Genomic DNA, 26,541 nt, shown 5'->3' on the forward strand with positions numbered 1-26,541 from the left:
CTCCTTCTAGCCAGGTAGCAGACTCAATAGTGTCACACTTGAGACACGGACTTATTACTCCTTCTAGCCAGGAACAGACTCAATAGTGTCACACTTGAGACAGGGACTTACTACTCCTTCTAGCCAGGAAGCAGACTCAATAGTGTCACACTTGAGACACTGACTTACTACTCCTTCTAGCCAGGAACAGACTCAATAGTGTCACACTTGAGACACGGACTTATTACTCCTTCTAGCCAGGTAGCAGACTCAATAGTGTCACACTTGAGACACTGACTTACTACTCCTTCTAGCCAGGAACAGACTCAATAGTGTCACACTTGAGACACAGACTTACTACTCCTAGCCAGGGAGCAGACTCAATAGTGTCACACTTGAGACACGGACTTACTACTCCTTCTAGCCAGGAAGCAGACTCAATATTGTCACACTTGAGACACAGACTTACTACTCCTTCTAGCCAGGGAGCAGACTCAATAGTGTCACACTTGAGACACGGACTTACTACTCCTTCTAGCCAGGGAGCAGACTCAATAGTGTCACACTTGAGACATGGACTTACTTCTCCTTCTAGTCAGGGAGCAGACTCAATAGTGTCACACTTGAGACACGGACTTACTACTCCTTCTAGCCAGGGAGCAGACTCAATAGTGTCACACTTGAGACACGGACTTACTACTCCTTCTAGCCAGGGAGCAGACTCAATAGTGTCACACTTGAGACACGGACTTACTTCTCCTTCTAGCCAGGGAGCAGACTCAATAGTGTCACACTTGAGACACGGACTTACTACTCCTTCTAGCCAGGTAGCAGACTCAATAGTGTCACACTAGCCAGGTAGCAGACTCAATAGTGTCACACTTGAGACACGGACTTACTACTCCTTCTAGCCAGGGAGCAGACTCAATAGTGTCACACTTGAGACACGGACTTACTACTCCTTCTAGCCAGGAAGCAGACTCAATAGTGTCACACTTAAGACACGGACTTACTCCTCCTTCTAGCCAGGTAGCAGACTCAATAGTGTCACACTTGAGACACGGACTTACTACTCCTTCTAGCCAGGGAGCAGACTCAATAGTGTCACACTTGAGACACGGACTTACTACTCCTTCTAGCCAGGAAGCAGACTCAATAGTGTCACACTTGAGACACGGACTTACTACTCCTTCTAGCCAGGGAGCAGACTCAATAGTGTCACACTTGAGACACGGACTTACTACTCCTTCTAGCCAGGGAGCAGACTCAATAGTGTCACACTTGAGACACGGACTTACTACTCCTTCTAGCCAGGTAGCAGACTCAATAGAGTCACAATGACCTTAATGCTCTTAATACAATCAATTTATTACTCCTAGATAAAAACTTAACCATCACTTACAAACAACCTAATTATTGGTACTGTTTGTTTGCTCATTTGGATGTTTTGTCATATTCGTAATGAGCTGAGGTTATATTTCAATTTAGCGTGTGAAGTCCGCAAAGGCAAATCAGAGATGCGTTTTCCGATTTAATGTAACTTTTTGGTTCAAAGGATGTCTTTTGAAAATTTTTTAACAAAAATCCAGTCCATGTGAAAAGTGTTGTCCCTGATTAGCCTGTGCAGACTTCACAGACTAATCCGGGATGGCACTTTACTTACATGCATGAAGTCTGATTGTCCCATGTGCAACTCAAATGTATTTCATCCGTATAGTCACAGTCACTTTGCTAAAGATCTAACCTTGGCCGTGAGACGTTGGTTGAGAACGAGTTCTTTGAAGAAGTTGTTGGCTGCTGGCGTCCACTTTCCATCAGGGCATTTCAATGCAGACGGCCGAATACAAATCAGCTCACACTCCATAGCCTTAAAAAAAAGCATACTTGGGCCTTGATCTAGCAAATTGGGGCTTAATACATCTGCATAAAGTGTTGTCCCAGGATTGTCTGCGCAGTCTGCACAGGCTAATCAGGGACAACACTTTTTGCTGTTATGGTATTTTACGTTTTAAAGGAAGTCTCTTCTTAGTGAAAATCTACTTAAGACGGAAATGTCATCCCTGATTAGCCTGTGCAGACTTCACAGGCTAATATGGGACAACACCATAGGCACATGTATTAACATTGTTTAGCGAGAGCAAGGCTCATATGTATATAGTGTAAAGCATCATCTTATACTGAGCTAATCTGAAAATGAAAATATTTAAAAATATATATTTAATACATTGGGACTTTGTACCATTAGAATAAATTTTATTAAGGAAGTACAAGAAAAACATGTTTTAGCCAATAGTTTTCAAAAATAAAGACAAAGATAATGTAAAAATCAAGTTATTATTATCTACAATAATAGTTTTTATCCATTAACACAGATAGGAGTATAGATGTTTGTCACCAAATCAATCATTATGGATCAAGATGTGTCCGTAAGGTATGGAGGCTTCTACAGTCCAATTTTGTATAAAAACTCTAATGTTAAAAAGTGGTGGTTTTTGTTGTTGCTAAATTTGACGTTTGACCTCTGAGTGAGACCTTGACCTTTGAGGTAGGAAGAGATTGATACATGTGACAAGCTCTCTCCTGATGGTGTTTATCTGTGGCAAGTTATCATAAAATTACATCATGCAAGATCAAATTACAATCCATAACAAAACCAGTTGAGTGAGCAGAAATCATTGCAAGGCCGTTTTTTTTTTTAGAAATTCAAGGGCAATAACTCTTAAGTGCTTGTTGAGATTCAATTTGTTTTTTTCTTGGCCTCTATTTTATTCTATTAAACATTATAAGAAAGTTTGGTGGTGATCTGGTCTGGTGAAAAGTGGACTGATCAAGAGGGCAGAAATTGGCCCTGCGCCCTAGTTTGATAAATGTAAGGGCAATAACTCCAAAGAACAAGGTGAAATTCAGCTCGTCATTTATTTGGCCTTCATTTTATGCTCATAAACATACTGAGAAAATTGTGTGACAATCAGATGAAATCTGGTTGACTTTGACAGCTGACACTTAAAAGTGAGGACCCACTGAGGGACGATCAGGGTGGGGACTAAATGCATCCCTTCCAGGGCATAAAAATACATTGTAATAATATCTTCTATATTGTATCAACAGCAACAAATTGTGAACAATGTTAGAACAGGCTTATCTGGGACGACATGTTCCGCGTCCATGGTATTATATGTTTATAGGGAGTCTCTTCTAAATAAAAAGCAAGTTTTAACGCACATACATTAAGCCAAGTTTTCCCAAAACAAGGCTGAACTTGTGCACAACATTCTACCTGGAATGGGGCCTTCAGAAGATGTGATGGCAGTTCCCTCAGCTCCTCTTTGGGTACCTCCGCTGTGTTGCCATAGTCAACAAAGAATACCTGAAACAGTGGTACTTGGCAAATAGTGACGTCTGCAAATAATTTTTTATTACCCTCTTTTTATGACACACTAATGCACAGAAAAAATCCACGTAATGGCAAGACGACTTACCTCTACCACGAGTCTGTAGGAGCCCAGTTGCTGGTCAAACCTGTTGGCCATCCCCATAATCTGGGCTCTATAGTACTCCACAACTGAGTCATCCGCAAAGGGCGCCACACAAAACTGACCTGTTCTGGGGTTTCCACTAAGCGGCTGAAAATAGTAGCCTCATTCTAGGACAAATTAGGCTAAATGCAAGCCCGTAAAATGTCATCCCAGACTAGCCTGTGCAGTATGATTGCCTACACAAAAAAACTTCCTTTAGTCTGTAAAAATATAAAGCAGACTGCACAGGCTACTCTGGAACAATACTTGACACACATGAAGCAAGCCCAGTTTTTATTGAATGAGGCTTTTGTTTAATTATACAAAATTAGAGACTGAACAGAATTAGCCTGCAGGAGTGTTGAATATTGCTAGGGTAGTACTACAAATCTGCATCTCCCATGTACATGTAAGAGACTGCACAGAATTAGTGTTGAATATTGCAAGGGTAGAACTACAAATCTGCATCTCCCATGTACATGTAAGAGACTGCACAGAATTAGTGTTGAATATTGCAAGGGTAGAACTACAAATCTGCATCTCCCATGTACATGTAAGAGACTGCACAGAATTAGTGTTCAATATTGCAAGGGTAGAACTACAAATCTGCATCTCCCATGTACATGTAAGAGACTGCACAGAATTAGTGTTGAATATTGCAAGGGTAGAACTACAAATCTGCATCTCCCATATACATGTAAGAGACTGCACTGAATTTGTGTTGATTATTGCAAGGGTAGTACTACAAATCTGCATCTCCCATGTACATGTAAGAGACTGCACAGAATTAGTGTTGAATATTGCAAGGGTAGAACTACAAATCTGCATCTACCATGTAAGAGACTGCACAGAATTAGCCTGCAGGAGTGTTGAATATTGCAAGGGAAGTACTACAAATCTGCATCTCCCATGTACATGTAAGTGACTGCAAAGAATTAGTGTTGAATATTGCAAGGGTAGAACTACAAATCTGCATCTCCCATGTACATGTAAGAGACTGCACAGAATTAGTGTTCAATATTGCAAGGGTTGAACTACAAATCTGCATCTCCCATGTACATGTAAGAGACTGCACAGAATTAGTGTTGAATATTGCAAGGGTAGAACTACAAATCTGCATCTCCCATATACATGTAAGAGACTGCACTGAATTTGTGTTGATTATTGCAAGGGTAGTACTACAAATCTGCATCTCCCATGTACATGTAAGAGACTGCACAGAATTAGTGTTGAATATTGCAAGGGTAGAACTACAAATCTGCATCTACCATGTAAGAGACTGCACAGAATTAGCCTGCAGGAGTGTTGAATATTGCAAGGGAAGTACTACAAATCTGCATCTCCCATGTACATGTAAGTGACTGCAAAGAATTAGTGTTGAATATTGCAAGGGTAGAACTACAAATCTGCATCTCCCATGTACATGTAAGTGACTGCAAAGAATTAGTGTTGAATATTGCAAGGGTAGAACTACAAATCTGCATCTCCCATGTACATGTAAGAGACTGCACAGAATTAGTGTTGAATATTGCAAGGGTAGAACTACAAATCTGCATCTCCCATGTACATGTAAGAGACTGCACAGAATTAGTGTTGAATATTGCAAGGGTAGAACTACAAATCTGCATCTCCCATGTACATGTAAGAGACTGCACAGAATAAGAGTTGAATATTGCAAGGGCAGTACTACCAATCTGCATCTCCCATGTACATGTAAGAGACTGCACAGAATAAGAGTTGAATATTGCAAGGGCAGTACTACCAATCTGCATCTCCCATGTACATGTAAGAGACTGCACAGAATTAGTGTTGAATATTGCAAGGGTAGTACTACAAATCTGCATCTCCCATGTAAGAGACCGCACAGAATTAGCCTGCAGGAGTGTTGAATATTGCAAGGGTAGTACTACCAATCTGCATCTCCCATGTAAGAGACCGCACAGTATTATCCTGCAGGAGTGTTCTTTATTGCAAGGGTAGAACTACAAATCTGCATCTCCCATGTAAGAGACTGAACATAATTAGCCTGCAGGAGTGTTGAATATTGCAAGGGTAGTACTACAAATCTGCATCTCCCATGTAAGAACTAGCACAGAATTAGCCTGCAGGAGTATTGAATATTGCAAGGGTAGAACTACAAATCTGCATCTTCCATGTAAAAGACCGCACAGAATTAGCCTGCAGGAGTGTTGAATATTGCAAGGGTAGAACTACAAATCTGCAACTCAGAGTTACATAACTTTGCCTGCACAGTCCCCTTACGATAGTTAGTAAGTGTTGCAAGTATGAAAGAAAAAGCTTTGATACTTTTGGAAAAAAGTGGACCTAAACACAAAACTTAACCAAATTTTAAATTTTCTAAGTATACAAAGGGCACACAATTCTGTCAAAATGCCAGTCAGAGTTACATAACTTTGCCTGCACAGTCCCCTTTTAATAGTTAAAAAGTGTTGCAAGTATGAAAGCAATAGCTTTGATACTTAAGGAATAAAATGGACCTAAAAACAAAACTTAACCAAAATTTTCAATTTTGCTAAGTATAAAAAGGGCACATAATTCTGTCAAAATGCAAGCCAGAGTTATCTTACTTTGCCTGCCCAGACCCCTCATAATAGTAAGTAAGTGTAAGTGACCCCAAGACCTAGTTTTAGGTCGGAATGGCCCATGTTCAAACTTGTCCTACAGATCATTTGGATAAAACTTGTGACCAAGTTTGGTGAGGATTGGATGAAAACTACTTGAATTAGAGACAGACAACATGGTGAGGTTTAAAACGCACTAAGATACCCCGTGACCTAGTTTTTGACCTGGCATGACCCATATTCAAACTTGACCTAGACATCATCTAGTTACAAGTTCTGACCAAGTGTGGTGAAGATCGATTTAAACTACTTGAAATAGAGAGCGGACACCATGCTCAACGTGTAAAACGTACTAAGTGACCCTGTGACCTAGTTTTTGATCTGGCATGGCCCATGTTCGACCTTGGCCTTCAGATCATCTAGATAAAACTTCTGACCAAGTTTGGTGAAGATCGGACGAAAACTACTTGAATAAGAGAGAGGACACCATGCTGAATGTTAAAAAACGCAATAAGTGACCCCATGACCTAGTTTTGGACCCGGCAAGGCCCATGTTCAAACTTGGCCTTAAGATCATCTAGATACAACTTCTGACAAAATTTGGTGAAGATCGGATGAAAACTACTTGAATTAGAGAGCGGACATCATGCTGAATGTTTAAAACGCACTAAGTGACCACATGACCTAGTTTTTGACCAGGCAAGGCTCATGTTTGAACTTGGCCTTAAGATCATCTATAGATAAAACTTCTGACAAAGTTTGGGGAAGATCGGATGAAAACTACTTGAATTAGAGAGCGGACAACATGATGAATGTTTAAAACGCACTAAGTGACCCCGTGACCTAGTTTTTGACCCGGCAAGGCCAATGTTCGAACTTGGCCTAGACATCCTGTAGATACAACTTCTGACCAAGTTTGGTGAAGATCGGATGAAAACTACTTGAATTAGAGAGCGGACACTTAATACAGACCAACAGACAGACCGACCGACAAGTTCACTCCTATATACCCCCCTTAACTTCGTTTGTGAGGGTATAATCAATGTGCAATGCTTTTATTGTGTTGTTCTTTCTTTGTTTTGAAATAAATACAACTTTACATCTGTGCAATCTTTTACCTAAAATGGTATTAAAAAAGTAAAAACATTAAACATGGTTTCCTTAATATGAAATAATTTCAAATGCTTTTGGATGAAACCAATGTAAATTTACCACGCAAATGTAATGGTAAATCAGCCTCAGGCATTAAACTGCAAGGTTTCATGATCTAAATCAGTACCAAAAGCAAATTCCTAAATGCAGATTAAGCTTTAACAATATTTTTTCTCAAATGATTGCCCACTCAAAGGAATTTGTACCTTCCCCCCTCCCCCCCCCCAAAAACCCTCATCAGATTCAAATTGCTCTCAAATCATCACTGGACGGCTCAAATACGGATGTCCAGATTAATCAGGACAATTGATAGCTCTATTTCCCAGAACAGGACTTAAATTGTAAACAAGAGTTCCGCGGTCAGAGACATATGCCCCTCAAAACAGGGCTTTGAACTAGTGACCCCAATTTCAAAAGGGGTCATCTACTGTCCTAGGCCAATGCACAAGGAAAGTATCAAGCCAATCGGTCAATATGTTGACAAGTTATTGATCGCAAACAAACTGGTCTACTGACAGACCTACTGAAAATACACCCCCTCTTCTTCCAAGGGTGGCATAAAAAGGGCAACCACACAATAACACAAGTAAGAAGCAAGCATTACCTTCAGTCTGCTTCTGTCTCCAGAGTTGAGGGCACTATGAACCTGATTCATGGCCTGGAAGTTTGTCTCGTCACCAAACTGGACCCAGAAATGCCCGCAGTCGCTCACATGGGTCACGTGGACGCCAATGATTTCCAGGGGGGTGGGGTCTGGGGCCCCCACCTGGTTCGCGACCCGGTCTGTACCGGTCTCACGGATCAAGGGGCTGCGGTCGGTAAGTATCATAAGATTAGATAGCATTTGGAAAAAGGAAGTACCAGTACCCAGGTCATATTTAGTAGGTGTAGATAAAATTGCCCAAAAATCAAGCTCTGACAGGTTGGGCAAGAAGCTGACCATATTTCCTGACCCACAAATTTCTTTAAATAGTGTAATCAAGACAAATGCATAATTCTTTAGTCATTCTTAATAGTTAATATTATTTTAATTGAATCATGTTCATTAAGATTATAATATAAAACATTTAAACAGGAAAAAATCAAAATATTCTTGGGACCCCAATTGACCCAACTGGACCCAACTACCACCCCATGATAGGTCTTAATAGTAGAATTTATATAATATTTTTGTTTCACAAAAATGTTTCCTGAATCGTCTAAGTAAAAATAGCATAATTCTTCTTAATCGCAGCTTGGTTATGGTCCTTTGTCTTGTGACTTCACAAGATGATCACCAAAACAAACAAGAAGTTTCAATTAAATATCTGTATTAGTTACTGATATACGTGTAATTGCAGCACACAGTCTGTAACTAGACTTAAACAATCAAAAAGTTGGGCATAAACTCCCTTAAAAGCTGGTCACAGTTACAGGGGTCAGTGAGTAAATGTTCATAAAGAACCTGAACACATATGTTAACTCTTTCAGTGCTGGAACCGTAAATACGCCTTTTTCATGAAGATTTACGCATTTATTTTTATAAACTGGAAGTACAATAACGACTTTAATATCCATTTTACGCATTTACGAAAACAATCTGTCCGTAAACAATCTGTCCGTACCGATACGTCTGCGTCAGCGGGGCGTGATTTGTTGGTCTCTAACCTTACGGCGCTTTTCGTTAATTTTAATTACCAAAACGTTGTAGACTGGGTTCATATCGTATTGTCTATTCTGTCGCGTGATTTCCTGTAACTTGTAAATCCGTCAAAAACAATATGTCTGCGCGCAACGGAATGCCGGCTTAACAGAAAGCGGTTCAAAACAACACTTTGTTGTCATATAATGACTACATACGGTGTCGTCTAACCATCCTGACATTAAATCGGTAAACCCAGAAAAGACATTATCGCCCCGATATTAAGCGATTTGATTGCATTGGTGGCTTAAAACGTTAGAAAACTAGATGGAAAACGAATGAGACAGTGAAATAAGTGTTCATTTACTTAGCTTACTAGTTGGCTTGTGTTTTCTTGTTAAGAAAAATGAAGAAATTGTATTAGTCATGCGTTTTAATGTGTAGTTGTATTTGCATCATAATTCAGAATGGAAAACCTAATACAATAACTGTTTAAGAAGCTACATATATTTATCATAATTGCTGCAAATGTTTCTGTAAAGTCAGTTATACACCCTTCAATATCCAAGAACACGGGTAGTACAGTACTACCAGTATTTTTGGATATGGTAGTACAGGTACTAATTGATTTTAAGCGTTACTCCTTGTCTTTCTGTCAGTGGCAGTACCGTTACTAATTTCACAAATCCTTATCTGGAGCTCTGCTTTGCAAACAGTTTGGATCCATATGAGATGCCACAGAACATGGCGTCTCATCAGGATCCAAATAGTTTGCTACTCTGATAGTATTCTTTGAAAAAAAAATAAAAAAAATGCTAATTTTAGAAATTCAGCAGACAACATTTTAGCAGACGACAAATTTCCCAGCATGCAAAGGGTTAGGTTTTATTTCAATCTCTGTAGCAGACATAGAGGTGTGGAGAGGTTTGCTTGATTACTCATGTGTGCCCTGTTTTGTACGTGTGCCCCTTTTTGTACATGTGCCCTTTTTTGTATGTGTGCCCCTTTTTGTGTGTGTCCCTTTTTGAATGTGTGCCCCTTTTTGTATGAGTGCCCCTTTTTGTATGTTTGCCCTTTATGTATGTGTGCCCCTTTTTGTATGTTTGCCCCTTTTTGTACGTGTGCCCCTTTTTGTATGTAGAAAATGGTAAGCAATGTCCTCATATCCCTACTACAGGTATTCAATATGAAACTTGAAATTCATGAAAAAGGTCAAAGAACAACCTTGATAGCTCTGATCAGCAACTTGTGCCCCTTTTTGTAATTTAAAGTGTTTAAAATAAATTAGAAAGGTCTTAATATTACTATTTCTACTACTGGTTTTCAATATGAAAGTTATGAAAGAGGTCATTGACCAAGCATCATAGCTCTGACATGCAATTTAGCCAAATATGTCCTTTTTTAACTTAAAAAAGTATGGTCTGGGTAACTACTGCTACTACAGTACAGAAGAGATACTTAACATGGACATGTAAATGATCACACAAATGATGCTTTTATGAACTATAGTCATTGTCCTATAAATATATTCCATTCTATTAACTTATAAAACAATATAAAATTAATCAAGGTGAGATTTGTACAAACTGCAAAAAAGCTTAATATGTGGTGATAACCTGTATAAATGCAAAACACAAAATTGTGTATAAAACATGTAAATGTACAATTATGCTTACATTTGGAATAATACAGAGTACAAAATAAATGGCAAGTAATTAAAGAGGACTGCAAATCTGCCTACCCGGACTTCCCAGCCTGACCTCCCTGGGATTGCCGCTCTGCCATCAGCTTCTGCATACGGGCCTGGGCCTCGTCAGGATTATACAGGTCAATACACAATGGGGTTCTCAGCTGTCTTAAATGTTCAACATCCCACTCTAAAGATGACTTTAAAATTTTAACATCACATACACAAGTCCAGCAATTCTCCTTTTTTACTGCATACAAATTGTTTTTTTCTTGATCCAAAATCCAGTCAATCTCGTGCATGCGACCACTTACATTAAGTGCATTCTGTCTATGAAACCACTTTGAATTCCTGCCTGAGTGTTTTTACTCTTTTTTGATATTTTATTAAGCAACATTTGTCTTGCGCAACCAGCAACCACAGATTTTTGTGTATTTTGGATAAAACAACTTCTTAGGGGTAAAATGTGAAAATATGTTGAGTGATAAGAGACAAACTTAATTTGCTGATTTATTCCGAAAATGAATACCAGATTAAGAAACAATGAACTGTAAGTGACAATCATTTTCAGAGAATTTGTAAGGGGTGTGAAAATAAAATTATAAATCTGTACAACCTGATAATAATTAGCTTTTTTTAAATGTATTGTAATTATGCAAATTAGCTTGGGTTAGTCAATCATATTGTTCCTTAATAAATTATTCAATCATGCCTGTTTGTTTACTTTCCAATCAAAGTGTTTGATTTATTTCCAGCTTTCCTTTGTACCACAATAAAGTCATATTTCCATAAGCTAACATTCAGAAATTAAAATGTCAAAACAGAAAGTATTAATGTGACATGACAAAATTTGGATATTTGAATTGTCTTAGATTAAAAATGCGTGTAAACAATCGCAGATGAGTTTGATATCAGATAAAAAACAAGATGTGTTTGTGAAACACAATGTCCCCCTATATGATGTTTGACCTTGAAGGAGGATGACCTTGACCTTGTGAAGGATGACCTTGACCTTGACCTTTCACCACTCAAAATGTGCAGCTCCATGAGATACACATGCATGCCAAATATCAAGTTGCTATCTTCAATATTGCAAAAGTATTCATAAAATAAAAGATTTGGGCCACATATATTTGACCTCTGACCTTGAAGGATGACCTTGACCTTTCACCACTCAAAATGTGCAGCTCCATGAGATATACATGCATGCCAAATATCAAGTTGCTATCTTCAATATTGCAAAAGTGTTTATAAAATAAGCGATTTGGGCCAGATATATTTGACCTCTGACCTTGAAGGATGACCTTGACCTTTCACCACTCAAAATGTGCAGCTCCATGAGATACACATGCATGCCAAATATCAAGTTGCTATCTTCAATATTGCAAAAGTATTTATAAAATGAGCGATTTTGGCCACATATATTTGACCTCTGACCTTGAAGGATGACCTTGACCTTGACCTTTCACCACTCAAAATGTGCGGCTTCATGAGATACACATGCATGCCAAATATGAAGTTGCTATCTTCAATATAGCAAAAGTTATTGCAAAATGTTAAAATTGGCGCAAACAGACCAACGTACAGACCAACAGACAGGACAAAAACAATATGTCCCCCACTACTATAGTGGGGGACATAAAAATTCAGAACATTCTGTAACGTAAAGCCAAGGTGCTTGAAGAAATAAAATATGTGTCTAGTGTGGTACACAACAGGGAATGAGGATTTAAGATTTCTTGTGTGAGCATGATTTAAGGATGCAGAAACAAGGAGAATGCCTGTGTCCAGGCTTCGCCAGTGTTCTTCAGGCCCTTAGGTTTGCGTCAGACCTAGGAGTTGAGACTTTAAAGACTTCTACTGGTTGGTTAGTTTTGTTGTTCAGCAGTTAGACCAATGGGTTAGGGACTATGTCTGGTGAGAAGCCTACAAGCCTATGAACATCGACGATATGGATCCAACCGGACTATTCTTTCGGGATACAACAAGACAATCATTTAAAAGGTAAAGTAACCTTACATTTACCATATATTTTGAATTTCTAACTTTGTCTGGTCAGAGACGTATAATACATCTTTGGTTTGATTTTCCTATATTTTTGTAGATATAAATTGTTCAAATTAAGTGAACTCTATTTTTCAAAATGGCATCAATTGAACATTAACAAAAGGATACAAACTTGAATGTTTGCATAGTTCCAGAATGTTCTTTTTTTTTAAAGACAATTTTAGAGACCACTTTTGGTTAATCCCTTGAGTGGTCTGTTAATACAATATTGAATGTATTCAGGTAAACTTGTAGCATTACCACTTACCAATACAAAAATGATTTCACAAGATATCTTTGCAGGCACTGGTGTACATACTGTACCAACTGTCTTCAATCATAAACAAATCACTCTTGTCATAGAGACAAACCAAAATGATTTTCAACCATTTCAGTAAATCTCTCATACAGGCATCACTAACACATTCAACTTGTAACATGTAATGAAGAAATTTAAAATTCCAGTTTACAACCGAATTAAATTCAGGCCCTGATTTTTTAGGTCTCTAATAACAAGATAAGCTCAAGCTCCCTGTTTTATATTGCAATTAACCCATTTATGCCCAGTGGACTCTCCCATCCTTCTAAGTTGGATCCATGTATTTCCAAAATTAGGGATGTCTAGTATATTTATTTCTATGTTAAGAACAATTCTTACAGAAATTCATTTAAGCAAACAGCGTAGACCCAGATGAGACTCCGCATCATGCGGCGTCTCATCAGGGTTTACGCTGTTTGCAATGTCCTAGTAAGCTAATTTCAATAATTTTTATATTGTAGTTAAACTTTAAATTCAAATCGATGAAAATGTTGGATACATCAAGATAAGGAGGACAATACTCCGTGAGATAAGTCAAGACATTGGGACCAGCATATTAAAATAAATTTTATAGTCCAAGAAAAGAAAACACATAACCCTTGAAGGACGACTTACTTCATTTTCAGGGCCAGACAAACTCCTGGATGGACTTTGTTCCGACTGTTAGTCCGTCTTGAAAACTCAATGTAAGCCCTGAAGTAAATAAAGAAGCTATTACTTTAAGATACTTAAAACTACATATGAGTTGACAAAATTCCATATGATAAACTCAAATCAAAATTGTACTGATGGCTAGAAAGTTCAAACACTGGAAAACAGATAAATGAGTGTCCAGAGGAGAACTTGTTTCTGGAACCATTAGAAGGATTATTGACCTAGGCACGGATAGTATACCAACAAACATTGTTATCAAGTATGATAATTGACCTAGGCATGAATAGTATACCAACAAACATTGTTATCAAGTATGATTCCCATATTGCTGGCAATTTTCGTTCCAAAAGTGCATTATCCGCAAGTATAAACAAATACAATAAGAAATGAAACCGAAAATTTCTAGTCAAATGCATGTAAATGACTATTTGAATAAGTATGTGCAATTCATACCAAGCACTTGATATATTCAATTTTCAAAATATGATGAATTTAAAAAGGGAAACTTATTTTTATTTAAATTTAATAAATATTTCTTTTAAATGGAGATCTACAGCCCAGAGGAGGTGCTAGTCATAGCAACAACAGAACACATGTAGCACCCTCCTATTTAAACAAGAGGGCCAAGATGGCCCTAGTTCCTAGTTCGCTCACATGAGAGGAGTCGGTTCATTCAATCTTTACCAAATGTCAAACTTGACCTAGATATTGTCCAGACAAACATCCTGGTCAAGTTTCATCATTATTTCATCTGCGAGTCATGATCAATGTACCTATGAAGTTTCATGATCCTAGACGTAAGCATTCTTGAGTTATCATCCTGAAACCATTTTTCTAAGTTGATTCACCGTGACCTTGACGGCCATTGTGTGAATACGTTTTTTGACCTGATAATCAATAGGGGTCATCTGCGAGTCATGATCAATATTCAATGAAGTTTCATGAACCTAGGCATAAGCGTTCTTGAGTTATCATCCAGAAACCATTTTACTATTTCAGGTCACCTTTGACCTTGACCTTTGACCTAGTGACCTGAAAATCAATAGGGGTCATCTTCGAGTCATGATCAATGTACCTATGAAGTTTCATGATCCTAGGCATAAGCGTTCTTGAGTTATCATCTGGAAACCATTTTTCTATTTTTGGTCACCGTGACCTTGACCTTTGACCTAGTGACCTGAAAATCAATAGGGGTCATATACGAGTCATTATCAATGTACATATGAAGTTTCATGATCCTAGGCCTAAGCGTTCTTGAGTTATTATCCAGAAACCATTTTACTATTTCGGGTCATCGTGACCTTGACCTTTGACCTAGTGACCTAAATATCAATAGGGGTTATCTGCGAGTCATGATCAATGTATCTATGAAGTTTCATGATCCTAGGCATAAGCGTTCTTGAGTTATCATCCGGAAACCATTTTACTGCTTTGGGTCACAGTGATCTTGACCTTTGACCTAGTGACCTGAAAATCAATAGGGGTCATCTGCGAGTCATGATCAATGTATTTATGAAGTTTTATGATCCTAGGTATAAGTGTTCTTGAGTTATCATCCGGAAACCATTTTACTGCTTTGGGTCACAGTGATCTTGACCTTTGACCTAGTGACCTGAAAATCAATAGGGGTCATCTGCGAGTCATGATCAATGTATTTATGAAGTTTTATGATCCTAGGTATAAGTGTTCTTGAGTTATCATCCAGAAACCATTTTACTATTTCGGGTCATTGTGACCTTGACCTTTGACCTTGTGACCTGAAAATCAATAGGGGTCATCTGCGAGTCATGATCAATGTACCTATGAAGTTTAATGATCCTTGGCATAAGCGCTCTTGAGTAATCATCCGGAAACCATCTGGTGTACGGACCGACCAACATGAGCAAAACAATATAATACCTCTTCTTCGAAAGGGGGGGGGGGGGGAAAAGTGAGAAAACTGCCCCCCTCCCAGTAGCCATGTTACTCAACTGACCGGAACAATTTTTTAACTCAACTCTCGTATCAAGGAAACAAATGTTCTGAGCAAATTTCATGAAAATTGGGCCAAAAATGTGACTTCTACTGTGTTCACATGTTTTCACTATATACATATAGAGAAAAATGCCCCGCCCACTGGCGGCCATGTTTTTTCACCGATCCCGACCATTTTCAAACTCGTCCGAGATATCAATAAAACCAATGTTTTGACCAACTTTCATGATGATTGGGCAAAAATTGTGACTTCTAAAGTGTTTACAAGGTTTCTCTGTAGCCAAATAGGGAAAACTGCCACTATATACATATAGAGAAAAATGCCCCGCCCACTGGCGGCCATGTTTTTTCACCGATCTCCACCATTTTCAAACTTGTCCGAGACATCAATTGAACCAATGTTTTGACCAACTTTCATGATGATTGGGCAAAAATTGTGACTTCTAGAGTGTTTACAAGGTTTCTCTATAGCCAAATAAGGAAACTATCCCGCCCGCTGGCGGCCATGTTTTTCAACGGATCGGAACCAATTTTGAACTCAACCAAGATATCATTAAGAAAAACATTTTGACAAAGTTACATGAAGATTGGGCATGAAATGTGACTTCTACAGGGTTTACAAGGTTTTTCTTTTTTTTGACCTAGTGACCTAGTTTTTGACCCGGTACAACCCAGTTTCGAACCCGGCCGAAATTTCACTGGGACAAAGCTTCTGACCAAGTTTCATGAAGATGGGACAAGAAATGTGGCCTCTAGAGTGTTTACGAGCAAATGTTAACGGACGGATGGACGTTCATACAAGACAAAGACCGGTCACAAAAGCTCACCTGAGCAATCAGGTGAGCTAAAAAGGTTAAAGGTCGGATGTACAGTCCGCTATGATGAGTAGTGGGCTGTCTGCCCACTTTCACCCCTGGGGTATAAGTCGTCTGTTAACACTCAACGCAGTATGCAGCCACAGCACATTGGCTTATTTCCCTCACAGGTACCCATTTATACTCCTGGGTGGAGAGCAGCAAGGCTGGGATTAAGTTTTTTGCTCTAAAAAATCCGGTGTTCTGAGCTGGATTCAAAACAGGGACCTTCCGATTCCTAAACAAGCATCCTACCACTAGATCACTGGAGATCTTTCCCTGAAACCTTGCTGTATGTACCTGGTTTCATCAAATTATGCGAAGGGTTGGGGTCACACTTACCTGGTCTCCTCGAAGTGTGCAGTAGGGTTGGGGTCACACTTCCTAAACAGATCTTCTACAGCCTGCCGATACAGACTGCCTTGGTTTTGGGGTAGACCCTTCACCTGGGGGCATATGTGTTCAGATACGAGATACAGTAATAAATTGTTCATTGTTTATTACGCAAACTTATCCCCCAATTAAAAGCTTGGTGTGATAGGTGTGATATGACTGTGTCAGACTTATTTTATAAACACTGCTCTTAGTAAAACAATTTATAATAAAAGAGTTTTAGAAGATTGTTGCTAATCAAAGTTCAGTGGATTGCAGCCCAACAACATTCAGTCATATGTAGCCTGACAGTAGTCAGTGGAATGTTCACCGATCTGTTTAATAGAGGTTATCCTGACAGTGTAACTATACCAACCATGACAGTGTTCAGTGGGTTGTAGCCCGCAAGTTCTCGGTGCGAGTCCATTTGGTCAATCTCGCTGCGGACGAAGTAGTTGGGGTAGAAAGCCCCGGCCAACACCACCTGTAGGAACAGTGGATCTGAGTACCGTAATTACTCTGTTTTCGGACACTCTTAGTTTTCGGACACCCCTTTTTTAGCAAAAATAATTATTTTTCGTGACTCTTAATTTTCGGACACACAAGTTTTCGTCCATAATTAATGTCTCTAAGTTTTCGGACAGTATATTTTACAGCGTTATTTTACAAAATTTTGGTCCTGTTGTTGATATCTAATGACACTTGGATCATGGGGTTTTACAACCAGATTAACATTCTAAAACATGGCAGGTGCGTGCCTGAGGGCAATGGACCATTACATTTGCGTTATTGGGTAAAAATCCTTGTAAACCGGTATTAAACAATGGTTTCGCCCGATAGCATAAGCGTTATGACAATTACCAGGGGTAGTGCCAAGTAACAGTTCAATGATCTACCACAATGGTACTACTTCTTCTCAGTAAAATAACTGTGACAAATACTAAATGCTTTAAAGTGTGATGCACCCTATTGCAAGTTTTATGTACAATGAAAGGTGTTAGACAACAACTATCGGAAATGAACAAAGACACTTTGCTTTTTTTATTGCATTAATTACGGTTCATACTAGCGAGTATCGGTACATCACATGCTTATCTTTGAACTCGTTGGTCAAAGTACAACCTTGTAGTAACTTTCTGTCAAATAAATTAAGCATTAACCACTATTTAAAATGCAGTGCAAACATATATAACTGTAATTTATTCTTTACGGCATGGTATTTTACAAGCGCGTGCTATTACCTGTAGTCGTTGATACAATTGACGCTATTTTCGGACACTTCAATTTTCGACTCAAAGTTTTAGGACACCTGTATTTTGTGAATATTTTTCGTATCTAAGTTTTCGGACACGAACACATTTTATTATTTTTAAGTGTCCGAAAACATAGAGTTATTATGGTAGTTCAGTATATTTCAATGGCAAAACAAAACAAAACTATTTTTAGTGTACGGCAATATTTTTATTACATTATGGAGAAACCTTTGTATTCCCATATGGACCATAACACATTGATACTAAATCTTCAACACATCATAAAATAAAGAATATACTGATCTTTTATTTTTTTATTTCACAGTTGTGTGGAGTGAACAGGTTGCAGGATGCAGGCCACCGTGCATAACAAATATTTCAATACAGTTTATAAGGTAATGAGTTTAAATGATATAGAGGATATTTGTTGGATTCGGTGAATTATCGATTTTAATTCACGAGTGATCATAGAAAATAACATTTTCATGAGTGGCACAGCCACAAGTAAAACAAGGGCTGTTTGTAAAACATGCATGCCCCACTATAAGGGCTATAAGATGTAGTAGCAGCCATTGTGTGAATACGTTTTTTGTCAGTGTGAACGGTGGTGGTGGTGGTGGTGGTGGTGGTGGTGGTGGTGGTGGTGGTGGTGGTGGTGGGTGGTGGTGGTAGTAGTAGTAGTGGTAGTAGTAGTAGTCTGAGTAGTGGTAGTAGTAGTAGTAGTAGTAGTAGTAGTAGTAGTAGTAGTAGTAGTAGTAGTAGTAGAAGTAGTAATAGTAGAAGTAGTAATAGTAGCAGAACCAGTAGTAGAGTAGTAGTAGTAGTAGTAGTATTAGTAGTAGTAGTAGTAGTAGTAGTAGTAGTAGTAGTAGTAGTAGTAGTAGTAGTAGTAGTAGTAGTAGTAGTAGTAGTAGAGTAGAAGTAGTGATAGCAGAAGTAGTAGTAGTAGTAGTAGAAGTAGTAGTAGTAGAAGTAGTAGTAGTAGTAGCAGCAGCAGCAGCTGCAGTAGCAGCAGCAGCAGCAGCAGCAGCAGCAGTAGTAGTAGTAGTAGTATGCATTACAAAAATGCTGTTAGCCTTACATTTGGTAAAATTTAAATATATTACAAGGGAGGCAAATGCTGTAACAATAAATTTAAACTTATTGCATTTGTTTCCCCTGTATATAAGAAATATATAATAGTGTATTACCTCCCCTGTCCTGCTTATATTTATATTAATCAACAAAATTAAACATTAACACAATATTTAATATACAAAATATAAACAAGAGCACCGCCTTGCGGGTGCAGACCGCTCATCTATTTTCTTTTTAAAGGTGAAGGGACTCTCATTTTCAATCACAAAGGAGGGAGGAGTGGAGTGAAGAGGGGTGTATAGTGTGGGGTTGTGGACATTTATTACATTATCTTCCAAAAAAGCGAAAAAAAAAAAAAAAAAAAAATCGGGGGGGGGGGGGGGGGGGGGGGGGGGGGGGGTTTGGGTGCGATGGTTGGAAGGTATTTCAAACATAAACATAAAAAAATATAAAAAAAAAATTGTGGGGGGGGGTGGGGGGGGGTAGGGTGGGGGTATAGTGTGAGGGTGTGGTGGTCATTTGTGAGATGACCTTAAAAAAAAAAAAAAAAAAAAAATTAGGGGGGGGAGGGGGGAGGGGGGGAGGGGAGGGGGGGGGGGAGGGCACGGGGGATGGTTTGGGTGAAGTCTATTGTGGTATGTCAGGTAAGAGTAGTTTCATCAAAGTATCAATCAAATCTAATCATAAATAAAGAAGTTATGGCAATTTTAGCAAAATTTAATAATTTGACCTTGAGAGTCAAGGTCATTCAATGGTCAAAGTAAAATTCAAGTTGCCAGGTACAGTAACCTCATGATAGCATGTTAGTATTTGAAGTTTGAAACCAATAGCCTTGATACTTCGAGTGGATCGAAACACAAAATTTAACCATATATTAAAAGTTACTAAGTCAAAAAAGGGCCATAATTCCGTAACAATGACAACCAGAGTTATGCAACTTGTCCTTTTACTGTACCCTTATGATAGTTTGTGAGTGTTCCAAGTATGAAAGCAATATCTATGATACTTTAGGGGTAAAGTGGACCAAAACATAAATCTTAACCAAATTTTCAATTTTCTAAGTATAAAGGGCCCATAATTCCGTCCAAATGCCAGTCAGAGCTACATAACTTTGCCTGCACCGTCCCCTTATGATAGTTCATAAATCTTGCAAGTATGAAAGCAATAGCTTTGATACTGTAGGAATAAAGTGGACCTAAACACAAAACTTAATCAAATTTTCAATTTTCTAAGTATAAAAAGGGCACATAATTCTGTCAAAATGCCAGTCAGAGTTACATTACTTTGCCTGCACAGTCCCCTTATGACAGTTAGTAAGTGTTGCAAGTATGAAAGCAATAGCTTTGATGCTTAAGGAATAAAATGGACCTAAACACAAAACTTAACCAAAATTGTCAATTTTCTAAGTATAAAAAGGGCACATAATTCTGTCAAAATGCATGCCAGAGTTATCTAACTTTGCCTGCCCAGTCCCCTCATGATAGTAAGTAAGTGTACCAAGTTTGAATGCAATAGCATTGATACTTACTGAGAAAAGTGGAACTAAACGCAAAACTTAACCAAAATTTTCAATTTTTTAAGTATAAAAAGGGCACATAATTCTGTCAAAATGCACGCCAGAGTTATCTAACTTTGCCTGCCCAGTCCCCTCATGATAGTAAGTAAGTGTACCAAGTTTGAATGCAATAGCATTGATACTTTCTGAGAAAAGTGGACCTAAACGCAAAACTTAACCGGACGCCGACGCCGACGCCAACGCCGACGCCGACGCCGACGCCGACGCCGACGCCAAGGTGATGACAATAGCTCATAATTTTTTTTCAAAAAATAGATGAGCTAAAAATCTCATATTCTGATAATATTTTTACTGATCCACTGTATTTTACTAAAAGGATGATGCTTCATTGGACTGATAATTATAGATTTAGGATTACAGACCAGTTGCTTCAGTAATATTGTTCAGAGTGTACCCTGTTGGCCGTGTATGCATTCTTGAGTTATCATTCAAAAACCATTTTATTATTTCGAGTCACCGTGACCTTGAACTTTGACCTAGTGACCTCAAAATCAATAGGGGTCATCTGCGAGTCATGATCAATGTACCTATGAAGTTTCATGATCCTAGGCCCAAGCGTTCTTGAGTTATCGTATGACAACCACCTGGTGGACGGACGGACCGACCGACATGAGCAAAGCAATATACCCCCTCTTCTTCGACGGGGGGCATAAATATATATTTTCTATGATCACAAGTGAATTAAAATTGATATTCCACCGAATCCAACAAAATTTCTTTTCATTTTATACTTTATTTTTCACAGTTAAAGAGTTTAACTAAAGAATTTCGCTGGGATAATGACGTCATTTGGTAAAAAAAGACGTCATTTCACAGTAAACATAAAATTATCGATAATTTTCACTGCTAATTTTCACTGTTTTAATTCACTAATATTTCTCTATAAACCACAAGAAAGCATAAAATAAATTTTCATTTCATTTTATTGAAAATTATTTCTTCTCTATTCCCAAGCACCAGGTGCGAATGGAACATATACTTAACAGTATGCTTATACAAACATTCTGAACTTTACAGCACAGCCATACAAAGCTAGCATGTCTATATGATAAATAATTTACAATTTGTTCTTATCTTGCCATTTTTCTAATTTTGCTCAAGTTTATGTGTTTTTGTATTTGTTAGAGATATGATAGGGCTTCAGAAAAGTTTATTTTTTGAATGCATTTGAGAAGCACACTGGGAAAACCAGGCTTAATGTGTGTGCGTAAAGTGTTGTGCCAGATAAGACAGTGCAGTCCTCACAGGCTTATCAAGGACAACACTTTGAATTTCCTTTAGAAGAGACTTGCTTTTAACTGAATAAATCAATAAGGCGTAGTTTTTTATCCCCTTTTCACCGCGACATTGACGGTATAACACGTTGTGGAATATACTTGCTTGTATTCAACACTGTGGAATATACCTGTCGCGTGCACGGACTACTTTTTAAATGACGTCATGCAATATGCGCTAAAATTAGGTCGATATTGTTTGGTTCATTGATCGAATTTTAAGGTGACCCATTAGAAGAAAATGTGCATATTTTGCAGAAAAATATATATATGACATATTCACCAAAAGAACTGTTGAAATAAAATATAAAATTACACGATTTTTGTTTTGTTATTTTTTTTATTTATATTTACTTTACCACTGAATGATTTTTCATAAGAAACAAAGTCGACAAAACTTAAGCTTCAGAATTATACGACCTTCAACCTTTAAATCTAGTCATATGACATAATTTTTCGCCATCCATATAATGAATCAGCTGATTGATGGCGTCATAAAATGACATACTTATTGCGTCATTTTCCCCATTTTTGACGATTTATTATAAACGCGACTTATTTCACATGTTTTCTATATGTACTGTATGTCGACATATCTGAATTGTCAATTGATCACATTTTCCTTATTTCGTGTAATGTGCATTGTTTATAACCAAAGCATATACTTTTGACATTTAACTTAAATATTAAGAATGTACAACAAGTCATACACATATCGCACAGTTCATGAATACTTAGTAATCTGCTATGTTTGCTTTCCTATTTAATTCACGTTAGGCATAAAGCTGTGTAAAGTATAAGCTGGTAAAAAAAGCACCACACTGGAATTGTGAACGTCCCATTTTGTACACGGGTATTTTCTACTCATTACTCTGCTGTGTACTGGAATGTTTTCCATTCTTTGTGTGTTTATATATTAAATTATTTTCTCGTACAATAAGGGCATTTACCATAGATAAATAAAACATTGTGCAAGTTTAAACCTAATTATGTTTGTATGCAGAAATCTGCAAATGCAACCAAGTTTACCAACGGCTATTATTAGATAAACTGCTCCGGTTCATTTGAACAGCAGTAATGTAGAGTACATGACGTAGCGTGTGACGAAGAAGAAAGTTTATCGCGTTCATAAACTCATTTGAATAAACTGATAGAATTGCATAAGGGTCTTTATTTAACTATGCTAAAATAATTATTAAAGACCCTAGATGCAAAATCGTCAATTATTGAGTTAAATGGATTATTAGATGGATTTTAAAGGATAATTAAAGGTAAGATACTAGTTCTTACGTGTTTTGATTTTTGTTTGTACTTTTGTCGTTCCTGTTCTCGGGAAAATGATTTTAACATGGGCGCCATTGATGCATCGGATCACACACGGCATACCCATAACACTATATAAACAAGGGACAAAATTGTCACAAAACCAGGTTTTCATTGTGAAAAAAAAATCTGATAAAGGGAGAAAACTCAAACTGAACTTTTGAAATGACCAAAAAAAATTAACCCCCTTTGTAAGTTTTTTTTTTTTTAAATCTATTTTTAGTCGTGGCGACCTTGACATTGGAGATATTGACGTGATTCTTTCGTGGGACACACCGTCCCATGATGGTTAACAAATGTGCGAAATGATTTTAAAATCTCACAATGAATGACATAGTTATGGCCAGGACAAGCTCATTTATGGCCATTTTTGACCTTTGAACTCAAAGTGTGACCTTGACCTTGGAGATATCGACGTAATTATTTCGCGCGACACACCGTCCAATGATGGTGAACAAATGTGCCAAATGATTTTAAAATCTGACGATGAACGACATAGTTATGGCTCGGACAAGCTCATTTATGGCCATTTTTGACCTTTGAACTCAAAGTGTGACCTTGACCTTGGAGATATCGACGTAATTATTTCGCGTGACACACCGTCCAATGATGGTGAACAAATGTGCCAAATGATTTTAAAATCTGACAATGAACGACATAGTTATGGCCCGGACAAGCTTATTCCGCCAGCCCGCCAGCCCGCCAGCCAGCCAGCCAGCCCGCCAGCCAGCCAGCCCGCCAGCCAGCCAGCCCGCCCGCATTCGCCAATCTAATAACCAGTTTTTTCCTTCGGAAAACCTGGTTAAAAACACGTTCTGCGCGTCCTTAAATTCGTTGTCCGAAGTCGGAAAACGTATTGCCCTGTATATTTTGTCAAATAAAGTGTCAGTCGCTGCAATTGTCTGTTTACTCGTCAAAATTGTCAAGGTCTTCGATAGCTAAAGAAACTTCAGCGTACAGTTTATTTAGTATTGACAGACCTGTACAAAGTCGCGCCAGTCAAAAATCATAAAAAGCGACATTTAAAGTTATGGTAGCCAGAACTAGGTCGTCGATGGTGTACATGTATGACTGTATGTTGACATCTACAGCATTTTGTCAGGAGCAATCGCCGCCATATTGGTTTTTGATCAATTTTTTTCGAAAATAAAAAGAATTATAGTCAAGTAAAATCTTCTTTTCGCGGTCGTAATGTGTTAAAATTCGCATACTGCGTAAAATTGAATGTAGGCATATGGTGATATTTTTACTTGTTTTACAGTTTGTGTGTGAATTTTTTAAAGACTATGTTGCGTACCAGAACAAATACATGTATATCACTACGCATGGTTACATTTGTTGGATTTTAAGCGCTTTTATGACTGAATTAAAATTATTGTTAAGGTTATTAGATCTATTTATGTTAAATGTCACGTTGAAAAAATCAAATGGGATAAATAGAATACTAGGATTAGCGTTGAATACAGAGAAGTTTATGTTGCTCGGCTCGAACACCGAAAGCGCTCGCCAAGGCTCGCGCTTCAGGCGTTCTAAGCCTCACAACATAAACTTCTCTGTATTCAACGCTAACCTAGTATTCTCTATATCACTGATTGGCCTATGCAGACTTCAAGGACGCCACTTTACGTACATGCATTAAACTCTGTTCTCTCAGAGTGAGGGTCGTTTGGAAAGTAGGGGTTGAACATTGCATGTACCTTGAGCACCGGTGTTTCCTGGCCCTCCGTGAACTTGGCTTTGTACAATGGACATGTGAGTGCATATAGTGTCAGCCTAGATTAGCCTGTGCAGTCTGCACAGGCTAATCAGGGACAACAATTCCTGCCATTTTTGTTTATAGAGTCATCCCTCTAAACTGAAATCCATAAAAGTGGAAAGTATTGTCCCTGATTAGCCTGTGTGTGCAGACTGCACAGGCTAATCTGGGACGACACTTTAGGCAAATGTATTAAGCTATGCTTTCAAAAAAGTACCTTGAGGAGCAGTTTTTCCTGGTCCTCAGTGAACTGGGCCTTGTACAGGGGCTCCTGTTTGGGCCGCAGGATGTTGAACTTCTCCAGTCGCTTGGTCAGCTCCTTCACCAGCTCACTCACCTACGACAAGAGAAATGAGGCAGAAGAAAAGCGAGGCACAAGAAAAATAAGGCACAAGAGAATTGAGGCAGTTTTATAACCCATGTCCGATATTCAAAACTCCTTTGGGAAATATTCACTAAAGTTGTATGGGAATATTTTAGTTCTAGTGTTCTCTAAGAAATCTGTTGTATTCTGCTTATAAAAGGTTTGAACATAACTCATCATACCATAGTAATATTTACTTAATTAAAACATAAATGTTAAACTAAAAATAGCGTCATGCTGTTTTTTCCTAAAGAGTTTTATGAATACGGAACCTGGAGTATTTAGGGGTTACAATGAATGCTACATGTTGACAACAGGTGACAGAAACTCACTCATGGATGACTGTCATTTGCAACATTAGCCAATAAATAAAAAATCAACACATTTGGCTACAGAAAATTCTCTTATGAATTAAGTTTTTCTTAAAATAAGAGCACCGCATACTGGGTGCCAACGCTCAGCTGCGGGTGCATTTTGGAATAAATGAAAGCTTGTCAGACTTTTTTTTTTTTTTTTGGAGATGACAGTGACCTTGACTGTTGACCTAGTGAGCCGAAAATGGGTGTGGCGTGTAGAACTCATCAAGGTGCATCTACATATGAAGTTTCAAAGTTGTAGGTGGAAGCACTTTGATTTGATGGCAAAATTTGAAGGTTTTAGCACGACGCGGATGGCGGACGGTGGATGTCGGATGACGAGCTGGCTATGACAATACTTCGGGTTTTCTCCATATCAGCCAAGCTAAAAATACTTAGAAATATCAACATTTACAAGAATTTTTTCTCAGTAGAATAAATTTGGCTACATAAATTTTTAAGTAACAGAAGCCCTATTGTTTACTTACTACATAAAATAATCTGCATAAATTTGTGTCTTTTAGAACTCCATACTTTGTCACCTGTTTAACACAACCTTAACAAGTATTCTTATTTCAAACATTTTCAAGACAACATTGTTTGCGTTTCTATTGGCTACTTTTTCTTTGACTGACAAATGGAATGATATACATTTGGAACAATATGCCATTTTATAGAACACTTTATTAAGGCCATCCAGGGAATTAATAAGTATTATTTTATGCTTTCTGATGCTTTATAGAGAAATATCAGTGAGTTTAAACTGATATTTCACTGTTTCAAACAGTGAAAAATAACAGTGAAAAT

At 38.0% G+C, this 26,541-nt stretch overlaps 1 protein-coding gene across 2 annotated transcripts in view; it reads right to left on the minus strand.

Annotated features, from left to right (window-relative positions):
• The window catches only part of LOC127871395 (ATP-dependent RNA helicase TDRD9-like), a 108,075-nt gene that overhangs the window by 20,286 nt on the left and 61,248 nt on the right, over positions 1-26,541 (minus strand). For both annotated transcript variants that reach the window (XM_052414300.1, XM_052414299.1), the window contains 9 exons: positions 25,232-25,351; positions 17,132-17,239; positions 16,726-16,829; positions 13,517-13,594; positions 10,591-10,704; positions 7,833-8,037; positions 3,459-3,602; positions 3,257-3,346; positions 1,724-1,846 (listed from right to left, as the gene is read on the minus strand). In XM_052414300.1, the coding sequence (XP_052270260.1) occupies positions 1,724-1,846; positions 3,257-3,346; positions 3,459-3,602; positions 7,833-8,037; positions 10,591-10,704; positions 13,517-13,594; positions 16,726-16,829; positions 17,132-17,239; positions 25,232-25,351 (1,086 nt within the window). The remainder of the gene's footprint in view (positions 1-1,723; positions 1,847-3,256; positions 3,347-3,458; positions 3,603-7,832; positions 8,038-10,590; positions 10,705-13,516; positions 13,595-16,725; positions 16,830-17,131; positions 17,240-25,231; positions 25,352-26,541) is intronic.

This window comes from Dreissena polymorpha, chromosome 3, assembly GCF_020536995.1.
Source record: "Dreissena polymorpha isolate Duluth1 chromosome 3, UMN_Dpol_1.0, whole genome shotgun sequence".
NCBI lineage: Eukaryota > Metazoa > Mollusca > Bivalvia > Myida > Dreissenidae > Dreissena > Dreissena polymorpha.